Source organism: Leptidea sinapis, chromosome 28 (genome assembly GCF_905404315.1).
Source record: "Leptidea sinapis chromosome 28, ilLepSina1.1, whole genome shotgun sequence".
Classification (NCBI taxonomy): Eukaryota; Metazoa; Arthropoda; class Insecta; order Lepidoptera; family Pieridae; genus Leptidea; species Leptidea sinapis.
The window spans coordinates 4,117,635-4,137,466 of record NC_066292.1 but is presented as its reverse complement, the minus strand read 5'-3'; the positions used below and the strand labels follow the sequence as shown (position 1 = coordinate 4,137,466).

The following is a 19,832-nucleotide window of genomic DNA, read 5'->3' as shown; positions in this document are numbered from 1 at the left end:
TTGTAGTTACTGTAACTTTTAACTGTTTATAAGTATGTTTATAAGAATTTATGTATGTTTAATTAAGTATATTGTATAAGATATATCATTGTCTTGTAACCCATAACACAGTTGCTTAACTTGGGGTAAGATAATTTGTGTAAAAAGTGTGTCAATATAATTATTATTATTACTATTATTAATGCTTATAAAAATTATTTCCTCCTTTTTGGTTTGGTTTTCTTTAAAAGCGTTTTTGTCTGACTTTGATTATAACTCGATTAAACTGTTCTGCTTGATAAACATTACCCATAGATCAGGTAGTAAAGTTTAATAATTTTGCTGAAATTAGGTCACCTGCTGCAAGCTTCTTCCTAAACGAGCGTCTATTTAAATATTAATGATTGGTAGAATATGCGCTTGCACAATTAATATTAAACGCACGAACCACTTGATATGCACACGGATGCATTCAAAGTTTAAAAGTGCACGTGTGTTCAAGATGTGGTTTTGAAACAGGAACTAATTGTAATAGTATTCTCTTCCCCTTTAAATACACATGCATATGTTAAAGTATGGTTCGCATTGACAGGGATAGTACCTACTAAAAGACAAAATGTATTTAACTTCTCTTTAGGGTTCCGTAGCCAAATGGCAAAAAATGAAACCTTTATAGATTCGTCATGTCTTACTGTCTGTCCGTCGTATGTCACAGCCACATTAACAACTATAAGAACTGTACTATTGAAATTGGTAAGCAGATGTATTCTGTAAGCCGCATTAAGATTTTCAAACAAAAATATATATATTGGGGGTTTGGGGGTTATACTAAGAACTGAAACTCAAAAAAAATTATCCATCAAACCCATAAATGTATTTGTCATCTATGAATAAGTCTTAAAATATCATTGTTTTCTAAACTGAATAGTTTGCGCGAGGGACACTTCCAAAGTGGCAAAATGTATGTGCCCCCCCCCCTTAACTCCTAAAATAAGAGAATGATAAAACTATAAAAAAATATACAATGTATATTACCATGCAAACTTCCACCGAAAATTGGATGGAACGAGATCTAATAATTAGTTTTTATTACGTCATAAATCGTATTATCAATAACTTGATTGAAAAAAAGCACTATTATTAAAACATCTATTAAAGTTACAACGAACTACAAGAACATTTATATTATTATGTTCCTTGCTGCTACGGAACCCTTCATAGGAGTCCGACTCGCACTTGGCCGCTTTTTTAGAGTTAAAAACATGAGTTGTAGATTGTAAGTTAGCACCGCTGTCCATCCTCTGGTAACATTAGAGTATTAGCAAGAGTATTGCCTGGTTTAATAAGAATTTAGGTATCCATTTTAAAAATAATTATGTCTTATTACCAAAATAGTTTCCAAAGGAAACTTTCACATTTTTGAATTAAGCGTAACCTATCGTATCGTTTAGAAATCATCTGACAAACACAGTCATTTTGTTAAACTATTGATAACTACACATACCAAAAAAGAAGAGGACACTGTCAGTAAATTTTGCCAAAAACCATCTGTGTACAGCAAATACCACCTCCGAGGAAATAAATGTCGCTAAACTTCATAATGACACTATGACAAATGCTATCTTTGACTCACTTCATCTGCAGTCCGCCTGAAAACGAGATCTGGAAAGGTCTTGAAACGTCGGGTTAACTAAAATAAAAATGTAACTTTTACGCAAACATCTAATGTAGAACCGTTACAATTACAAGAGTTTTAATCCTTTAAACGTGTTTTATTTAAATATTATTTTGATGTTATTATAACAAACTAGCTGACCCAGCAAACGTTGTATTGCCATATAAATTAATAAGAAAAAGGTCAATAGTTAAAATATTTGGGGTATAAAAATGAGATGACGACCGATTCTCAGACCTACCAAATATTATCAAATCGTACATAAAATGTATCGTGTTTCAATCATTATTTTATTCGATTGCCATCTTGCATATTATTCTGTTCCATCCACAGTTAATCTACCAACTATAGTTGGCTAAAATTATGTATATGTTTTATCTTCTGAGAAAGTTAGAAAGCTATAAAAATTCAATTCAAATTCAATTATTTGATTTCTGAACGACTGAGGACACAACAAAAGTAAAGCAAAATACTTGTTTTTATTTAATTCCCCGCAATTTTCATATTTATTCAAAATAATTGAATACAATTGGACGATTTTCTTAATGACACCACGGACTGGGAATTTGTACGATATTACATTGTAATCCATATTTTATATTAAAAAAAAAAGCCCGCTGAGTTTCTTGCGCCCATTCTTCTCATGTCTGAGGCAGTCTCTTTTGAATGGGTGGTAGTTTTTGACGTTCAATAAGTGATTTTAAATCATATTTTGAATAAAAATATTTGAATTTGAATTAGTATTTAGTAGTAGTAAAGTGTGTAAGTTGTGTAAGTTCTTTGGCATTGCGGGCCCCCGATGGTCTCAGAGTCCAGTAATAACAACGATTTTTGGTTTAATGTGCCAAATTTTAAATTCGCAGTGCCATGGATATATTTGCCGACGCGAGTGTCGATGATTTTTTCACTGATGTGCCGAATTCATGGTAGTGGAATCCTAAGGATGATTGCAGACAGGCCTCTATACAGCTGTGGAAAGGCTCATGTTGCCCGTTGAATATTTTCATTTCTGTATCTTTTGATTTCATTCTAATTAGTTTTCAACCATGTATTTAGATTTTATTGAACTAAAAATTGATCGAGTATACCTAACTTAGTTTTAAGATAATTATTGTAGTACCTACTACCTACATACATGTGATATGGATACATATTTGGACTGAATAAATTTTTATAATTAAAATCTGGATGTTTACAAAAGGCGCCGTAGCTAGTGAAATTAGTGGGCAAATGAGACTTAACATCTTAAGTCTCAAGGTGATGAGCGTAATTGTAGTGCCGTTCAGAGTTTTTAGGTTTGGCCTCAGTGGCACTGTATTACCTTCAGCTGAACATCCTGCTCGTCTCATCCCTTATTGTCATAAAAAAAAGTTATAATCAATATTGAGAGCATATCAAATGAAAAAGACACACAAGTTAAAGTGTTATAAGGCGTGTAAAGAGCAGGCAGGTGTACCTGAAACAGTAGATAGCCGGAGTCGTACATCCAGAAGTCGTCAGGCGCGCTGCCCGGCTTAGTGAGCTGTATGGCCAGGCAGCGCTGTAGGATCAGCTGGCAGCGCTGCCCACCCGCTCCGCGACCGCTCATGACTTACACGGGCGGCGGCATGCTCTGCAGACAATAACAACCATTACATATTATTACCGAAGGCACACTATTCCATACAAATGCTACACTTTAATTTTTTTTTGTGGAATAGGAGGACAAACGAGCGTACGGGTCACCTGGTGTTAAGTGATCACCGCCGCTCACAATCTCTTGCAACACCAGAGGAATCACAGGAGCGTTTCCGGCCTTTAAGGAAGGAGTATGCGCTTTTTTTGAAGGTCGTGTCGTCCAAGCCATGTCGTATCGTCGCGGAAACACCGCATAAGGAAGCTCATTCCACAGCTTTGTAGTACGTGGAAGAAACCTCCTTGAAAACCGCACTGTGGAGGACCATCCACTTATAATTTATATTTATAACATAAACATCTATGCTAGCAAAAAAATATTTAAGTAAATAATCCAATACCTGTTAATACAAACACTTTATATAATAATAATAATACTTAACTAATTTATGACAATAATAACATATCAAATGACTAATTCCTACTTACAAGTAGACTCAAATTTAAGTTGATAAGTGATGATAAGTCAAGTTTATAAGGCATTCATGAACGAATCCATACACAGAAAAAATAAGGAATTTAGTAAATTTATTGATGTAGGCGTTACTTTGCGGAAATCCATAATTATACAAATGATTTGAGCTTTCTTAAGTGTTATCAGTGTCGTGCCAGATTTTGGCGAGACAACACATCCTGAGGATACCTCGTGTAGAGGCGAAACACGTGTCGAATTGTTTAAAGACAAATATTGGCGGAATTAACACTAAAGAAAACTCAAATCATTTGTATAAGAAATTTAGTAACAAAACTTCCATTACGAATGTAACCATAATAAAGAACAATTAATTGCGACGGGATCACAAATTCCTCAAGATTAAATCTATTTACATGTCGCAAAAACCAGTTCGGCATACGTAGGCATGTATTTATTATTTCATTTGTCCTATATTTTCGCAATAACTAGATAATATTAAATTCTATAATAAGATTACGTCATAATCGAGCGCATATTATCTTTGTTTGCCACCTTTTGTTGTGGCATTAGCTCGTTTATATTCTGTGTCATAAAACTGGAACACGCTTTTCTATTTTAATTGGTGCTTAGCTTTAAATACTAGCTTTTCCAACTGTGTTTGGATTCGATTATTCATAGTTACGATATTATTAAGTAATTAAATAAAATAATCACACAATCTGTTTGACGTTGACTAGAAGTTGAATGATTATCTGAAGTGAAGCAGAAAATACCTGCACCTTAAAACAGACTTAAGGACTGAGAAAAAGCGGTAATAATATTCATTGACATTCTTTTTAGTTTTCAGCATTTTACAGAATATTTATACAATAGAAAGATGACATATTTCAATGACAATATGGACATTTTGAATTACACGAAAATGTATAAAAATACTAGATGACACAGCAAACTTTGTATTGCCGATATTAAAATGTATCGCGATACAAAAGTAACTGTTGATCGTAGATAGTATTTTTTATTGCTGACTCATAATCAAACAAATTTAAAAAAATAGGATGAAAAATAGATGTTGTCTAATTCTCAGACCTTCCCAATATGCACTCAAAATTTTATGAGAATCCGTCAAGCCGTTTCGGTTCAAAGTTTAACACCATGACACGAGAATAACAAAAAAAAAGTAACAATAACAAAAGATGTTCCAGTGACATTACTAGGCAATCTCCGCATGTTGCAGTCTACAAGCCACTACAAGTACTAGCCATCGCTCCCCACGCGATATCTTACAGAAGGACCTCACAAGGAATCTCACAAGCCCGTAGTTTTTCATAATTAGTAATCTTGAAGTAGTCTACTACAGAGACACAGCATAACTGTATCTTTAATGGTGATACAACTGTAGCATTCTCTACACTCTCAAGTGTTTGTCTAAGTACGGTGACGTTACAAGCCCTCTGTGGATCTCGGAATAAGTAAGACACCCTCCAAGACGTGCTGTAAATGGTCTCTACATAGGTATAGTTTAAAAAATAGCTTTCTTTACAATTAAAATAGTCATTACATAGCGTAACAGATCAATACCATACGAATTCTGTTAACGAATACTCAAATATTGTAAATAATGTTATGATATATATATATGAAAATGGTCTTTGTTTGAGGCTCTTTCACGCCTAAGCCACTGATCGTATCGACATGAAACTACCACCATTCGATGTGAAATTAATCCTAGATGGTTTAAGGCTACAATTTTTTTTATTGTAACTGTAATAAGATGAATAAAATTTAATTTATTTCCTTTTAAGATTCGCCCAGCGAAGCGGGCGGGAATGGCTAGTGATATTATATAATAAATACACTTAATAAAAATCTTTATTAAATAAATAATAAAAATTTACGATTCATTTTCCTTTAATAAAAAGATGTCATGTTATTTTAGGTATCTACTTTAAAAAATCATCTTTTGTACATGATCAAGCTCTTTACTTTAACAACTATAGAATACCTTTAATAATTTCTTTATTTACAAATTCTCAAATAAAGTAGAATCAAAAAATTGCTATGTATACTCGTTTTCGAAATCTTAATAATTAAGGTATTGAATAATACGAGTGAGCTATGACGGAAACTGAAAACTATTTTAAACAAAGTTACAATTTTAAAAGTAACCTTAAAGTGAAATCTTGTAAATGTTCCTTTTAATGAAAAAGGAACCCTTATAGTTTGTCTTCATAGTCAGTCTGTCAAGAGCCTTATTCTCATGAATGCGGTATGGAATCACTCGATTCACATCAAATATAATGTCTTCTGCAAATATTATATCGTCTGCAGTCCCTTAAACCTGCAGACAATAATATTTGATGAAAATGCAGATGCCATATATTGTTTGTTCTTGTTATTTGAAAATATGTTAACTCTCTCCATTGTGCCCCCGGTTCGACACTCGACTGACACACCCCAATATGTTTTCGATTTTCGAATTCATATTATGTTACGTACAATACAATTGAAGCATTATAGGATTGGTACTCTGCTGGTGTCTGCTGGTGTACAAGCGAGTATGGCCCGCTTTGAATACATCCTGTGATCCGTATGTATGCTCGTTTTTCCGTAAACAAATAACAATTGACGACCCTTATAGCCCAGTGGTTAGTGATCATCCCTACTAAGCAAGAGGGCCCGGGTTGGAAACCTGCTAGGTGCAAAATGTAATATGATGATTATGGAAGTTTGTTTCCGAGTCATGAATGTTTTTTGTATGTTTGTATAAATGTATGTATATCGTATTAAATATATCGTTGTCTTGCAACCCGTAGCACAGCCTATATGCCTAGTTTGGGGCAAGATAATTTGTGTAGAAGTATGCCATTATTATTATTAGTCGATGTACTTCAGATTTAAAAAAAATTACAAATAAAACAACCGACTTCAAAAAACTATTAAAAAAATAAATAAAAAAACATAAAGCTCCAGTATATTACAGCATTAGTAGATCATTTCAACAGCACAGGCCCTTGACACGTCAGCCCAAATAACCTGCAGATTGTTTAGACCAATGCCTGCGTCCTTTCACGCATCTGTTTTGCATAAAATTACGTTCACAGCAATAACAGGCTATTAGCGACACTCAAAATACTCGGAATTGTTCTCGAGATTAAGATAGCCATGGTAGCTTGGAATTTAACAAACAACTAATCTAAGGCTCAATCTTCTTGTTTGAAAAAGATAATCATAAATTTTATTTTATTTAATACTACTCGTAGTTGACCCAGCAAACGTTGTATTGCCGATATTAAAATCGCGATACAAAAGTAACTGTTGATCGTAGATGGGTGAAAATTTGAAGTTGTATGTATTTTTTAATGCTGACTCATAATCAAATAAACTTAAAAAAAAAAAACAACAAAAAAAATTTGGCGTGGACCCCCCTTAACGTTTAGGGGGATGAAAAATAGATGTTGTCCGATTCTCAGACCTACAACAATATGCACTCAAAATTTCATGAGAATCGGTCAAGCCGTTTCGAAGGAGTTTAACTACAAACACCGCGACATGAGAATTTTATATATTAGATGTTAATAGTTTCATATGACAATATATATAGAGCTTAATTCAATAGGTAGGTAGTTATCCAACTGCTTGTAAGGTTTTTGAGGTTAAGTTAGGTATGTTTCACATTTATCATTTTATTTGTCACTTCAATATAAATAATCAACTATATTATTTTGATTGTTATTTTTTCTGATAATTCAAAATTAAAGAAAATCTAACAAATTTTTTACCACGGTAAAACAATGAAATATTTATAGCAATACATGGTGTCAGAATTCGACCAAAAAATTCACAAAAAAAGACAGGTAATTAGCAAAGTATTTATATCTAATATATAAAATTCTCATATCGCGGTGTTTGTAGTTAAACTCCTTTCAAAAAAAAACAGGTAAACAAATTCAATTCAAAAAAAGACAGGTAATTAGCAAAGTATTTATATCTAATATATAAAATTCTCATGTCGCGGTGTTTGTAGTTAAACTCCTTCGAAACGGCTTGATCCATTCTCATGAAATTTTGAGTGCATATTGGGTAGGTCTGATAATCGGACAACATCTATTTTTCATCCCCCTAAATGTTAAGGGTGGTCCACACGAATTGTTTTTTTTAATTTTTTTGACATTTTTTTTAAATTTGTTTGATTATGAGTCAGCAATAAAAAATATATACAACTTCAAATTTTCACCCATTTACGATCAACAGTTACTTTTGTATCGCGATTTTAATATCGGCAATACAACGTTTGCTGGGTCAGCTAGTATTTATATATATTTCATTTGTGCGTGTGTTTCTCACTGAACTCCTCCTACGCGGCTATACCGATTTTAATTAATCTTTCTGTGTGTCTTCAGTTGGATTCGAGAATGGTTTAGATTCACAATTGAACTACCTCCTAGGCGGCTGGAGCGATTTAATGATTTTTGTGTTTCGGTGAATTGGTTTAGAATCTCTATTCAGTCCATATATAATTCTTTTCCCCATGTGTATGTTAGTCAACTCCTCCTAACGGCTGAACCGATTTTTCAAATTTAGACGTGTGTACAGGACAACGTCTGTCGGATCCTAAAATAAAAACATATAGCCCTATGCCACTTCACCCCATTTAACTAAAATAAAACATTCAAGAGTTTTATTGCAACCGTCTACGAACTGACAAATAGGTTATTGTATAGAAATATCAATAGAATTCGATCTTAATGTTAATAAATTAAATGCAAACACAGCAGCTATATAGGTAATAATTTGAATGTAATTAGTAAAAGCAAACTAGGAAATGAATGAATTAACCCTTTCCTAATAAAGAGTTAAGTTTGTATTAAGAATAGTAATAGAAATCTTAACAATTATATAAAGGGACATAATTTTCATTCTAGGAGTGCTTATAAACGATTTCTATAATCGGAAGTAAATATACTAATTATATGAATGAAACTAATCTCTCTGTTACGAGTATTTAAAGATTAAATTTGCGTGAATTAATAATGGCATTAATTAAACAGCCTTATAAAGCTAATATAAATAGTGCATTGTCGTATTGTGTAATATTATCTCATATATTTCAATGAGTAATCTTTGTACATACGAGTATATAGATACATATATGTTATTTTTAACGTTATTTTAAAATGGTTGGTACTATATATTTTAATTACATAAATTTTCGAATGGTAGTTTTTGACGTTATTAAGTTGGAAAGACGTTGATATAATCCTGTTATGAATAAAAATATTTGAATTTTCCTTTTTAATGGATATGTTGGAATTGGTTCTAATGATTTCTATGAAATTCTTACTTACTTTGGGGGCAACCTTTTTTTTTGCGAATAGTACGTATCTTTTTAGGTTGTAGGAAATTATTTTTGTTCAATTTCAACACCGAGAAATGAAACCAAAACAATTAAATAAATTATACAATCATGTCCCCTAGCTTAATATTTTAAAAATAACTGTTAGAATTCAACCCTTTTATACAAAACATATATTTTTTATAAAAAAAAAAAACAACGAAAATATTTTAATAACTTTTATGTTCCTAATATGGGAATTATTTTAGGCAAATATATTTAAGATGTAATATCTCAAAACTACGTTTCGAACCCTCAGAAAAAGGTCAGGCAATGTAGAATAATTAAGATAAAAATGCAATTAGTATGTTTTTTTTATTGGAAAATAACAGATGATAAACTTTTCAAAAACTTAAAGGAAGGAATCATACGGTATCCAAAGCCCTACCAGTGGGAGGTTCCATTGCACAGGATGCCGGCTAGATTATGGGTACCACAACGGCGTCTTTTTCTGCCATGAAGCAGTAATGTGTAATTATTATTGTGTTTCGGGCTAAAGAGCGCCGTAGCGAGGGAAATTACTTAACATCTTATGCCTCAAGGTGACGATCGCAATTGTAATCCTGCTCAGAATTTTTGGGCTTTTCAAGAATTCATTGTAATAGGCAGGGCGTATTAAGTACCATCAGCTGAACGTCCTGCTAGTCTCGTCCCTTATTGTCATAAAAGCCCTATTATCTAAACACAACCAAACTCAAACGAATCAACGAGATATCAGCCGCCATAAGCCTCACGCCATCGCGTGCTATAGTTATCAAAACTTACGGCCGGCGGCCCATTTTGAGAATTAAGGTCGCGCCACACTTGTACCGCCATTATAACGGCATCAAGTTGTGCAATCATTGCGAATTTAATGTTTTTACATCACTTACTATGTCGTTTATTGCCGGCTGTATCTTTTTCAACTTTAGTATTCAACTGCCGGACTTTTTGCTATCAGCCACCAAACAATAAATTAAATTTGAATTGAATATTAATAGATTTGAACTTTCATTGGGGTGCTTCACAAATGGTATCTAAAACGTGGAATTATTTAACAATTCGATCACTGAATATTACTCAAACAGTTACGAACGCAGATGGAATAAAATCCAACTTAAGGACCTAATTAATAAACATTTTCATGTCTGACATCTTCTAGTGTATTTTGTTGTCGAATTTATTTTTTTCTGAATCTGTAATTTGTTCGGAAAACGTAAGTTCCGTTGATTTATTGATGTAGTGGTGGATGGCGGATAGTATTAAATAACTTCAGTTACTCAGACTATAAACAAATTAATTTAATTATTAACGAGTTATAAAATAATCATAACACCTTTAATATACACATTGAATAGGGTATGGTTAGATAATTGATATATCTAGACAGTATCTTGCTGTTGGACAGTCGATAAAAACAGGCCAGGTTTAATACTTTAGTGTGTGTGACAAGCTACGTCTTACACTCGCGATTTGTATGTGCTATCTGTCTTACTTTAAACTAAATCTTTTCGACGTTTTCACAGCTGCTGACATAATCTATGCAGACGTATATATGACCTTAGAGATGATATCATCAATGATTTACGAGATCTTAGATATACACGGATGGAGCCATAATTAAATGAAATAACAATATTCGACCAAGGTACTTTTAATAAATCATCGAGTACCGTGGCACTACCCGGTGCGCTTAAGCTTTTTAGGGTAGGTGAGGCAATAGCACTGTACGAAAAAATGTTGAAGTACAGTGAAAAGCAAAACATGTTTTCTTTTATCAGTGTTTATTTTAGCAATAGTTACGCGTAAAGACTGTATCTGTTGAGGAAAACAAAAAAACACGTTTAAATATTAGTCCTTTTTTAATTCGTAAGTTTTTACCTAAGTTAAAAATCTATTACAAAAATTGTATTTTTGATTTTGGTATCATATCTCCACCAGCATTCGTAAATTAAGCATATTTTATCGTTATTCTAAATATTTACAGTAGTTTAATCCACTTTTAATATCTATTGTAAACATCGTAAGATTATTATGTATACAAACAAACCATAAATCACCCACAGACTTGCAGTCAAGGTTACTTTCACCGTGCGTTAGGCATTATGATAGGCAAAAACCGAGGAAAGTTCTTGTTTAGAAACTAGGTAAATGGTGGCCTACAGAGATGTTGTGGACAATTCCTTCGCTGGAACCTTGCTTTGTGTATTCATTTGTGTTTACTTTTCATATACTACACATTAAGATATATATGACTTTAAATTGTTAATCAAATAGTTTTCACTAATTATTTATGGCCGTTTTCAATAATCTATTGTAACAAGGAGTTCTTATCCGCATATAAGAACTCATTGTTCTATGGTTGGCCGTCAAGTAAAAGAGTAAATTTTGATATGAAGTTCGAATATTGACGCGGATGAAAAAGTAATTGAATAACGAGAGAGATGAGAATAGAACATGAAGTAAAGTAAGAAGGCCTTCGGCCCAATATAAAATATAATATATGATGTATTAAGTTGTAAGAAGAATATATACACTCAAAGATGAAACAATGTTTTATTAAACAACGATCCCGCGTGTGAGGGAAGACTCACGCGTTACACTATCTATCCTTAGTTTGACCTACTAGAGGTAGACAGATATATCCTTTTATGTCTACCTACATTTCAATAATCTATCGACAGATATCATTGGACTATAATAATATAACAATATTGGACATAACTATGGATAGATAAGATCTTGTCATTAAATGGTGACAGCAATATATCAGTAACTAGAGATACATTATTGAAAACGACCGTTTATCAACATATAGATCTTAGATTAAGGATTGGTCTCCGCTTCGCGCCTTCCAGATACCGCAAGCGTAGTCGCAAAGTTCGGCAACGAATACTACGCCCAAGTGGGCTTAATCGAGCCAGTCTCGAACAATGTATGTCGTTGACATGCCAAATGCAAATGCTAATGCTAATGAGACTTAACATCTTATGTCTCAAGGTGACGAGCGTAGTTGTAGTGCCACTCAGAATTTTTGGGTATTTCAAGAATCCTGATCGGCACTGCATTGTAATGGGCAGGGCGTATGTAATACCATCAGCTGAACGTCCTGCTTATCTCGTCCCTTATTTTCATTTAAAAAAAAGGTAGACATATGTGAGCACCTCGGCCAGTCCTCTCATGTACAACCAAAGGAATCACAAGAACATTTCCGACTTTATAAAGTAACTAACCGCTTCCGCCCGCTTCGTTGGGCGAAGTTTAAAAAGAAATAAATTAAATTTTATTCATCTTATTACAATTACAAACAAAAAATAAGTAGCCATAAACCATCTAGGATAAATTTCGCATCGAATGGTGGTAGTTTCCTCAAATAAAAACCATTTTCATTATATATATACATATATTTAGATAACTTGAAATACTAAGAATAAACGTGCATATGAAATGAAAAACGGAAAACACATTAATTTAAACTTAAAATATATTTACTTCAAGTTTACTTTACGTTGCTATTATAGTAAGAGTATATAAAATATCTAAATTAAACAATATAAATGGTAAAAGCGAAATAATACTTGTAACAAACAATGATTATTGCAATATCAGTAATTACATTAGTCAATATTGTGGAAGACCATTGTTAAAGTTACGAGCATCAAAACAAATACGTCTACGTAATAAGTCTTCAATAGCGGCTTTATCTGGGATCACAGATGAAGAAATTTAAATTGTTTGATATTGCACAGATTATTTAAGATATTGTTACTTGCAAAATTGCTAAATATTGAATGTATTGGACGCTGCATGAACACGGAATCCGATGTTAGAATTGTTTATGCAATTTAAGGATAAACAGATTCTCTTGCAATACCCGAGTTGCAGAGTTTGAAACAGCTGATATTAGATAAAATAATTACATCAGTAGCCTTATTTTGTATTTATTAATTATGTGAAACAGCAATAATATTATAATGTTTAATAGGCTTTGTAATAAAAACCCGCAAAAGCATAAATCACCTGTTTTAAGGACGGAAATTGGGTCACCGAATAAAAAATCCATCTTGTCATATCACATCTTGGACAACACTTACTATAATGGCTCGGCTAGTATAGGAATACTGGGTCTCGAAATCTCGATAGATTGCCATTTCGTCGTCTTCTTGAATTCAAAGCCAATTTGGCTCCGAAGAAGCTGAGTGTCATAAATAGAGCTCGGCGATACTTCAAGCTGGCCCACATTCAAGCGCTGTACAAAGCACAGATCTGACAGTGCCGGCAACAGTATGTATTGCTCTCATCTCTGCAAAGCTAGTACCATTTGGCCGCGTGCAGCACAAAACAACTCGAACTCTCGAGGATCCTGTGCTCAAATCACTTGGCGTTGCATAGATGCGTCGCACTGTTGGCAAATCCCTACCATCTGGATGTCTGGTGTCCTTCTACAGTACAGCTTTCTAGGAACTTTTTCCATGCACAACAAAAGTATTCCAGGACAGTACGAATCCATACTTAAACCTTCAAAAGAACGGGTCCACGGGTGTTGCAAGATAATGCGAGCGGCGGCGATCACATGAAATTAGGTAACCCTTGTTTTTTTCCTCTTTCATAAAAAACGTCTTCCCTGAGGACATTGGTGACATCAGAGGCTTAATAAATCACCTGAAGGAGTTTGGATACCACGTTTAGCTGCCACCCCGTCACGCAAAACACACACACAATAGACTTTGTGTTGCGAAATAAAGCCTGTAATGCATGACCTGAAATGAACAACCCGTTTTCGTTTTACATCAACCAAGAGCGTAATGTTTTCTTTCTTGGTAGCTAACTGCTGGGGCTCCTGAATGAAAACAAAACTATCACGCCCTCAAATTTGTAAATGATGGTGCGTTGTCGTGTCAACTTTATTTATTACACATTCATTTTACACGAAAGATAAGTATCTTATGGGTGAATCGGATTTTGGTATATCATTATTACTTTCACTTCAGATGAACACTCACATGGTATCGATATTACCGGTGGCAGTCTCTGCAAAAGTTGCTAGAGCCTAGAATACCAGGCAATGCGCATTTTGTCGGAATCTGGCTTTATCCATCTGGAGCATGGGCTAAACAGCCATATTTCACAATGGGCCATCCAAAGTGTCCTAACCTAACTCACATGAATTATTTCCCAATGGGAATCGAATTTGAGATGCATTGCTTGATAAGCCTATACTGCTGGACTCACGCATCTTTTATACTAATTAAATTGTTACACACTTGACATTTAGGGCTATAATTCACGGCGACACCACGGTGGTGCAACCAGTCTCCGCTGCCAACAAAATGTATACGGCTCTATATAGAGCTACTGACCTGGTGTCCGTTTTGTTGCTCAACCAATATGGTGGCGTGACCAGCTCGGACTCGTCATGACTCTGGTGTCTGTATGGTGTCTAGTTTGGTATCGGACACCACAGTGGCGCGACTGGTTGCGTTGCGTAAATATAGCCCTTAGAATATTGTTAAGAAATATAATTCGTGGTACACAATTTGCAAGCATGCCCGCAATGCTTCCTATGGCATTGTGTACAAATCTAATTTTAAGTAACGGTTATATTCGCATGAATGCTAAATCATATATTGTTCGGAAGTCGTAAAGGCTGACATTTGAGGTGAAGGAGGTCGGCTTGTAGCTTACTTGAATGTAAAATCACAGCGACTGCGGTGGCCACTAATCTTAACAGACAATGCTGTTGTGACTTTGATAGTAATACTGAGTTATGAGATTATGAGACATGAAGTTTCAATGATACTATTTCTCTGGTATTAAATATTAGAAGTCTGAGGCGCCTACGCCTAAAAGAGAAAGAATTAGAAATACAAAATGATAAATATGAGTTTTAGGCCCGGAACTTGAGCGATGTCGTAGATTTTTTTTATGAAAATAAGCAGGACGTTCAGCTGAAGGTAGTTGATACGCCCTGCGCATTACAATGCAGTGCCGCTCAGCATTCTTGTAAAATAAAAACCCTGGAAGGCACTACAGTAGTCCTCGTCACCTTGAGAAATAAGATGTTAAATCACGTTAGCCCAGTTATTTCACTAGCCACGGCGCCCGTAAGACCAAAACACAGTAATGCTTCCACACTACTGCTTCACGGCTGAAATAGGCACCGTTGTGGTACCCAAAATCTAGCCGACATTCTGTGAAAAAGAGCCACTAGTAATGCACAAAATTGAAAAAAATATATAAATCTAGGTGATACAGGAACCATGCGGTCTCTTAAATACAAGTAACAGTCAACTTTTCCAACTTCCTATAGCAACACTATAAAAACCAGAATAACGGCAGCAAAATAGTGGATAACATCGCAATTACGTTGTTGGCACACAACTGTCTGCATCCACATTGTCTGTACGAGGAATCGTCTATTGCACGTTATATCATAACCGTTTATTATTTCGGCAAACGACCAATAAAAATTGCGATAGTACTTTTACTGTGAAACTTGTGTTATGTGTTATATATTTATGTAACTTTATCAATTGATATTCTTTATTTTATTTTAATAGTCCTTTTAATTCATATTTTAACATTTACTCGCGCCTATCTCCTTAGAACTCCTTACTATTTACGACAAATTGTTTTATTACTTGATAAATTGTACATTGTATTGAGGAATCCTTAATTTTATGTAAATAAATCCTTAAATATAGCGAAACTTTGAACTTCCTAGCGCTGTGCTATCAGGATATGACATGAATGCCTTAAAAAATTATTTGCTCTCACTTAAAGACCATCCACGCTCTTTTAATTCTCCCACTATTCACACAATTTTAATTATCCAACTAAAAGACTATCCACCTCCTTTAATTCTCCTACTAAAAGACCATCTACGCTCCTTTAATTCTCCCACTTAAAGACCATCCCCGTTCCTTTAATTCTCCCACTAAAAGACCATCCACGCTCCTTTAACTCTCCCACTTAAAGACCATCCCCGCTCCTTTAATTCTCACACTAAAAGTCCATCCACGCTCTTTAAATTCTCCCACTTAAAGACAATTACCACACTTTTAATTGTCCCACTAAAAGTCCATCCACGCTCCTTAAATTCTCCCACTTAAAGACAATTAAGAAACTTTTAATTATCCCACGAAAAGACCATTCACGCTCCTTTAATTCTCCCACTTAAAGACTATTTACACACTTTTAATTATCCCACATAAAGACCATCTACGCTCCTTTAATTTTCCCACTAAAATACAATCCACACTCTTTTAGTTCTCATACAAAAATACCACCCAAGCTGCTTTAATTATTCTTGTGTTGCAAAAGAACTAAGACCTGTACGCCTGGTTATCCTTTTCCTCTATAAAAAAAAAAGGAGCTAGTAATGGAATATTCAAAGACTGCACTAAGGACTTGTGATAGCGAATACTATCGGAGATACCCGGACTGACTAACGCCAAGTTCAAATCTCACCAATAGTTTAGATGGCGTTTAGATCTTAGTCGTGACTAAGGAATACAAGAGTTGAAGTCAAGTAAGTAAGTTCAACGTCAACTGAATCATAATTTATTATTGTTCTTTTATTTATTATTTGAGTTAAGATATTCATGGATTAATTAATCATTTCTTATAACACTTTAGCTTATGTCTTAATTCGAAGTGTGTTGCGAAAACGTATAAAATTGCACATCATTAATTACGTGATTTCTACAATCTATCTTAAAGACGCACATTAGTGATAGAGGAATATATACGCCAACACAAATATTGTATCATTAAATTGTTATTATAGAATAATATAATGATTAATTAACGATGAATGTACGATATCAAATGTTCCGAAACCAAAAAGCTATTTGTTTGATTATAAGTAAGTAGGTTAAATTTGAAATTCAAACCCAGATAATTATATTTAAACTGTGAATTTTACTTTATAAATAAAATATCTTATACATTTAATGACACAGTGCCATCGTAATGAAATAATTATATAATAATTAACAATGCTGAACTTTATTTCATATAAATATTATAATTAATTTTAATATTTGAACTTTAATACTAAAGTGACTCATAAAATGAGGCTTTACGTGAAATCATAACGTCTTATAAACATTACGCTTAAAAGAAAACAAGTAGACAATTTATACGTCTAGATAGATCTTCTTGCTATAAGGCAACGCAATGCAGCAGGCCAGATTTATTACTTTAGTGTGCATAACAGCTACATCTTACACTAGCGATACGTCAGTCACTTTGTTTTGACAGTTGACAGCTGTCAAAGTCCGTCTTGATTCGAGACGTAAAAAAAACTAAGCAAATAATTTATAGGTTCTTGCATAGCTTCATCTGTTATTTTTACTTTGCCAAGTGTACTCCTTCATGCACGTAATGTATGCTTTAAAATAGATAAGACTAACGTTCACTTTATTATCTCAGTATACCGAGTCGATCACTGTTTTGGCCTGTACTTGTGCAACTCCTAAAGGGCCTACCTCTAGCGCGGTGAATTAGTGGGGCTAGTTTTATAATATTTTAATGCAGCACTGGTAAAACTCTGGTAATTGCTTTGGGACTGAATGTGGCCCTACTCAATCACCATCACAAAAAAAAGTATAAAGCAAAAGACATGTAATCCACTATTGACAATATTTTAATAAGTTAGGTGCGATATTAATACTATACAGTTGCCAGTTACACATTCCTTATTTTACGACACGCTCAGATAAATTGATATATTTATTATCACATAAATTGTTAAACAATATGAACACATTAAATCAGTTACAAAATCTAATTTGCAACGGAAAGTCTGTATTCGCTCGCGGAGCTATAAACCCTACGGCCCTATTTTATAACATAATAAAAGCTCTAGACAAATTAATTTAGAATACTGCATACCGTGCAATCAGACCAAGTGAAACTCAGAATTATTCTTGTTCGTAAATAATTTTCATTATTATCATCTGTTGCTTCGACATCGCACATAAGATATTTAAAGAGATGGTTTGATGGTGCCCTCACATTCAATTCGAAATAGTAAACAGAGACAGGAAATGTTTAGTAGCACATAATGAAATAAGCATGTGCTAGAAATATTAAATTCCATCTACTAGACTCTGTAAAATTGCTAAATCTTTTAAAATAGATTGTGTTATATTTAATAATAAACTCCCAAATAATATTAAAATATTAGCTATTAAAAAAATGTAATGTATCGTAAAAAAATAATTAATATCTAAGGCCTATTATAATGTGAAAGATTATTTGAATGATAACACTAGTTTGAATTAATATTCTAAATTTTGTTAATGACTACTCATTTAAATGCCATTGTTACTTTTATACCTCATCCTGACTTGCACTAAATAACTTATAAAGTTTTACAGTGAATAAAGATTTTTTTGACTTTGACTTTGACTTAAAACCATAAGTCTTTTTTCAATGCAACCTCCTTTTCGTTCAGTTAGCTGTCAATCTGTCAATGTTTAACACAAACGATCAGCACGCCAGTTGATTCAGTTGAGTCAACAGTTGAACAGTATGGTTGCCTTCAAATGCCATATTCGTACATGGCATTCAATTATTAAGTGAAGTAATTTTAAATTCTAATAAAGCGCTTATTGTGAAGAAGACGTTTTGTTCTGCGACCTAAAACATGCTGTAATGAGGTGCGTGCAAGTCACAGACGAGCGCGATAAGGGAGCCGATAGTGTGACGACTCATGATCTACGCAAATGCATTTCATGCGGCACTTTTTTTAACATACAATGAAAAATGGACTGCTTTGCTATTAGTTTTTTTCTTTTTTATGAAGGACAATCGGACATAAATACGTGTCACTTGATGGTATGTGATTACTGCGATTCATACTATCTTGTAACAAAGGAGGAATTTTAGAATGATAGACCTAATAAAGCATCGAATAAGGGTCTTTTTTTATGAAAATAAGGGACGAGACGAGCAGGACGTTCAGAGCAATTGCCGCTCAGGATTTTTGAAAAACCCAAAAATTCTGAGCGGCACTACAGTTGCGGTCGTCACCTTGGGACATAAGATGTTAAGTCTCATTTGCCAAGTAATTTCACTAGCTACGGCGCCCTTCAGACCGAAACACAGTAATTTCTACACATTACTGCTACACGGCAGAAATAGGTGCCGTTGTGGTACTCATAATCTAGCCGGCATCCTGTGCGAAGGAGCCTCCCTGGTAGATACATATTATAAATCCGAAAACCGAAAACACATTCGAGGCTCGAACCGGGAGCACCGTGGTGAGCGTTAATGGTTCTGCCTATTGTACCACGGATGCTTTTATAATTTCATTATTTTTATACTGAGGCCAAAACATACAAACTTCATTTCACGGCATTTTTCATGATTGAAAAGTTTTAAGCTATTTCATAGCTTCTATCGCGGGCCTTGAGCGTGGAGACCGAATCCAGAAATTCCGTAGCGAAAATATTCTAACAAACCCCATACTAGATGTATATAGATATTTCGCCACGGTCACTACAGTTGCCGTGGAACAGCGGTTGTCACGATGCTTTTTGTGCAGAAGTCCCAGGTTCGAGCCTGGTCTTGATTTTTATTCATTTCTTTATTTTTTTTTATCACGTTTTTTTAATTTTTATTATTATGCCAACTATTTTTATTTAGTTTCACTTGTCCCGTTGTCTGTCTGTAATCAAATCTTGCAAGTTAAATTTTACTCAATT

At 34.0% G+C, this 19,832-nt stretch overlaps 1 protein-coding gene across 1 annotated transcript in view; it reads right to left on the bottom strand.

The window, feature by feature from the left end:
- Positions 1 to 19,832, bottom strand: part of LOC126973097 (probable cyclin-dependent serine/threonine-protein kinase DDB_G0292550) — a 225,627-nt gene that overhangs the window by 163,631 nt on the left and 42,164 nt on the right. Inside the window, exon 2 of the mRNA XM_050820239.1 lies at positions 3,111 to 3,266. Coding sequence (XP_050676196.1) covers positions 3,111 to 3,242 — 132 coding nt within the window. The 5' untranslated portion in view covers positions 3,243 to 3,266. The remainder of the gene's footprint in view (positions 1 to 3,110; positions 3,267 to 19,832) is intronic.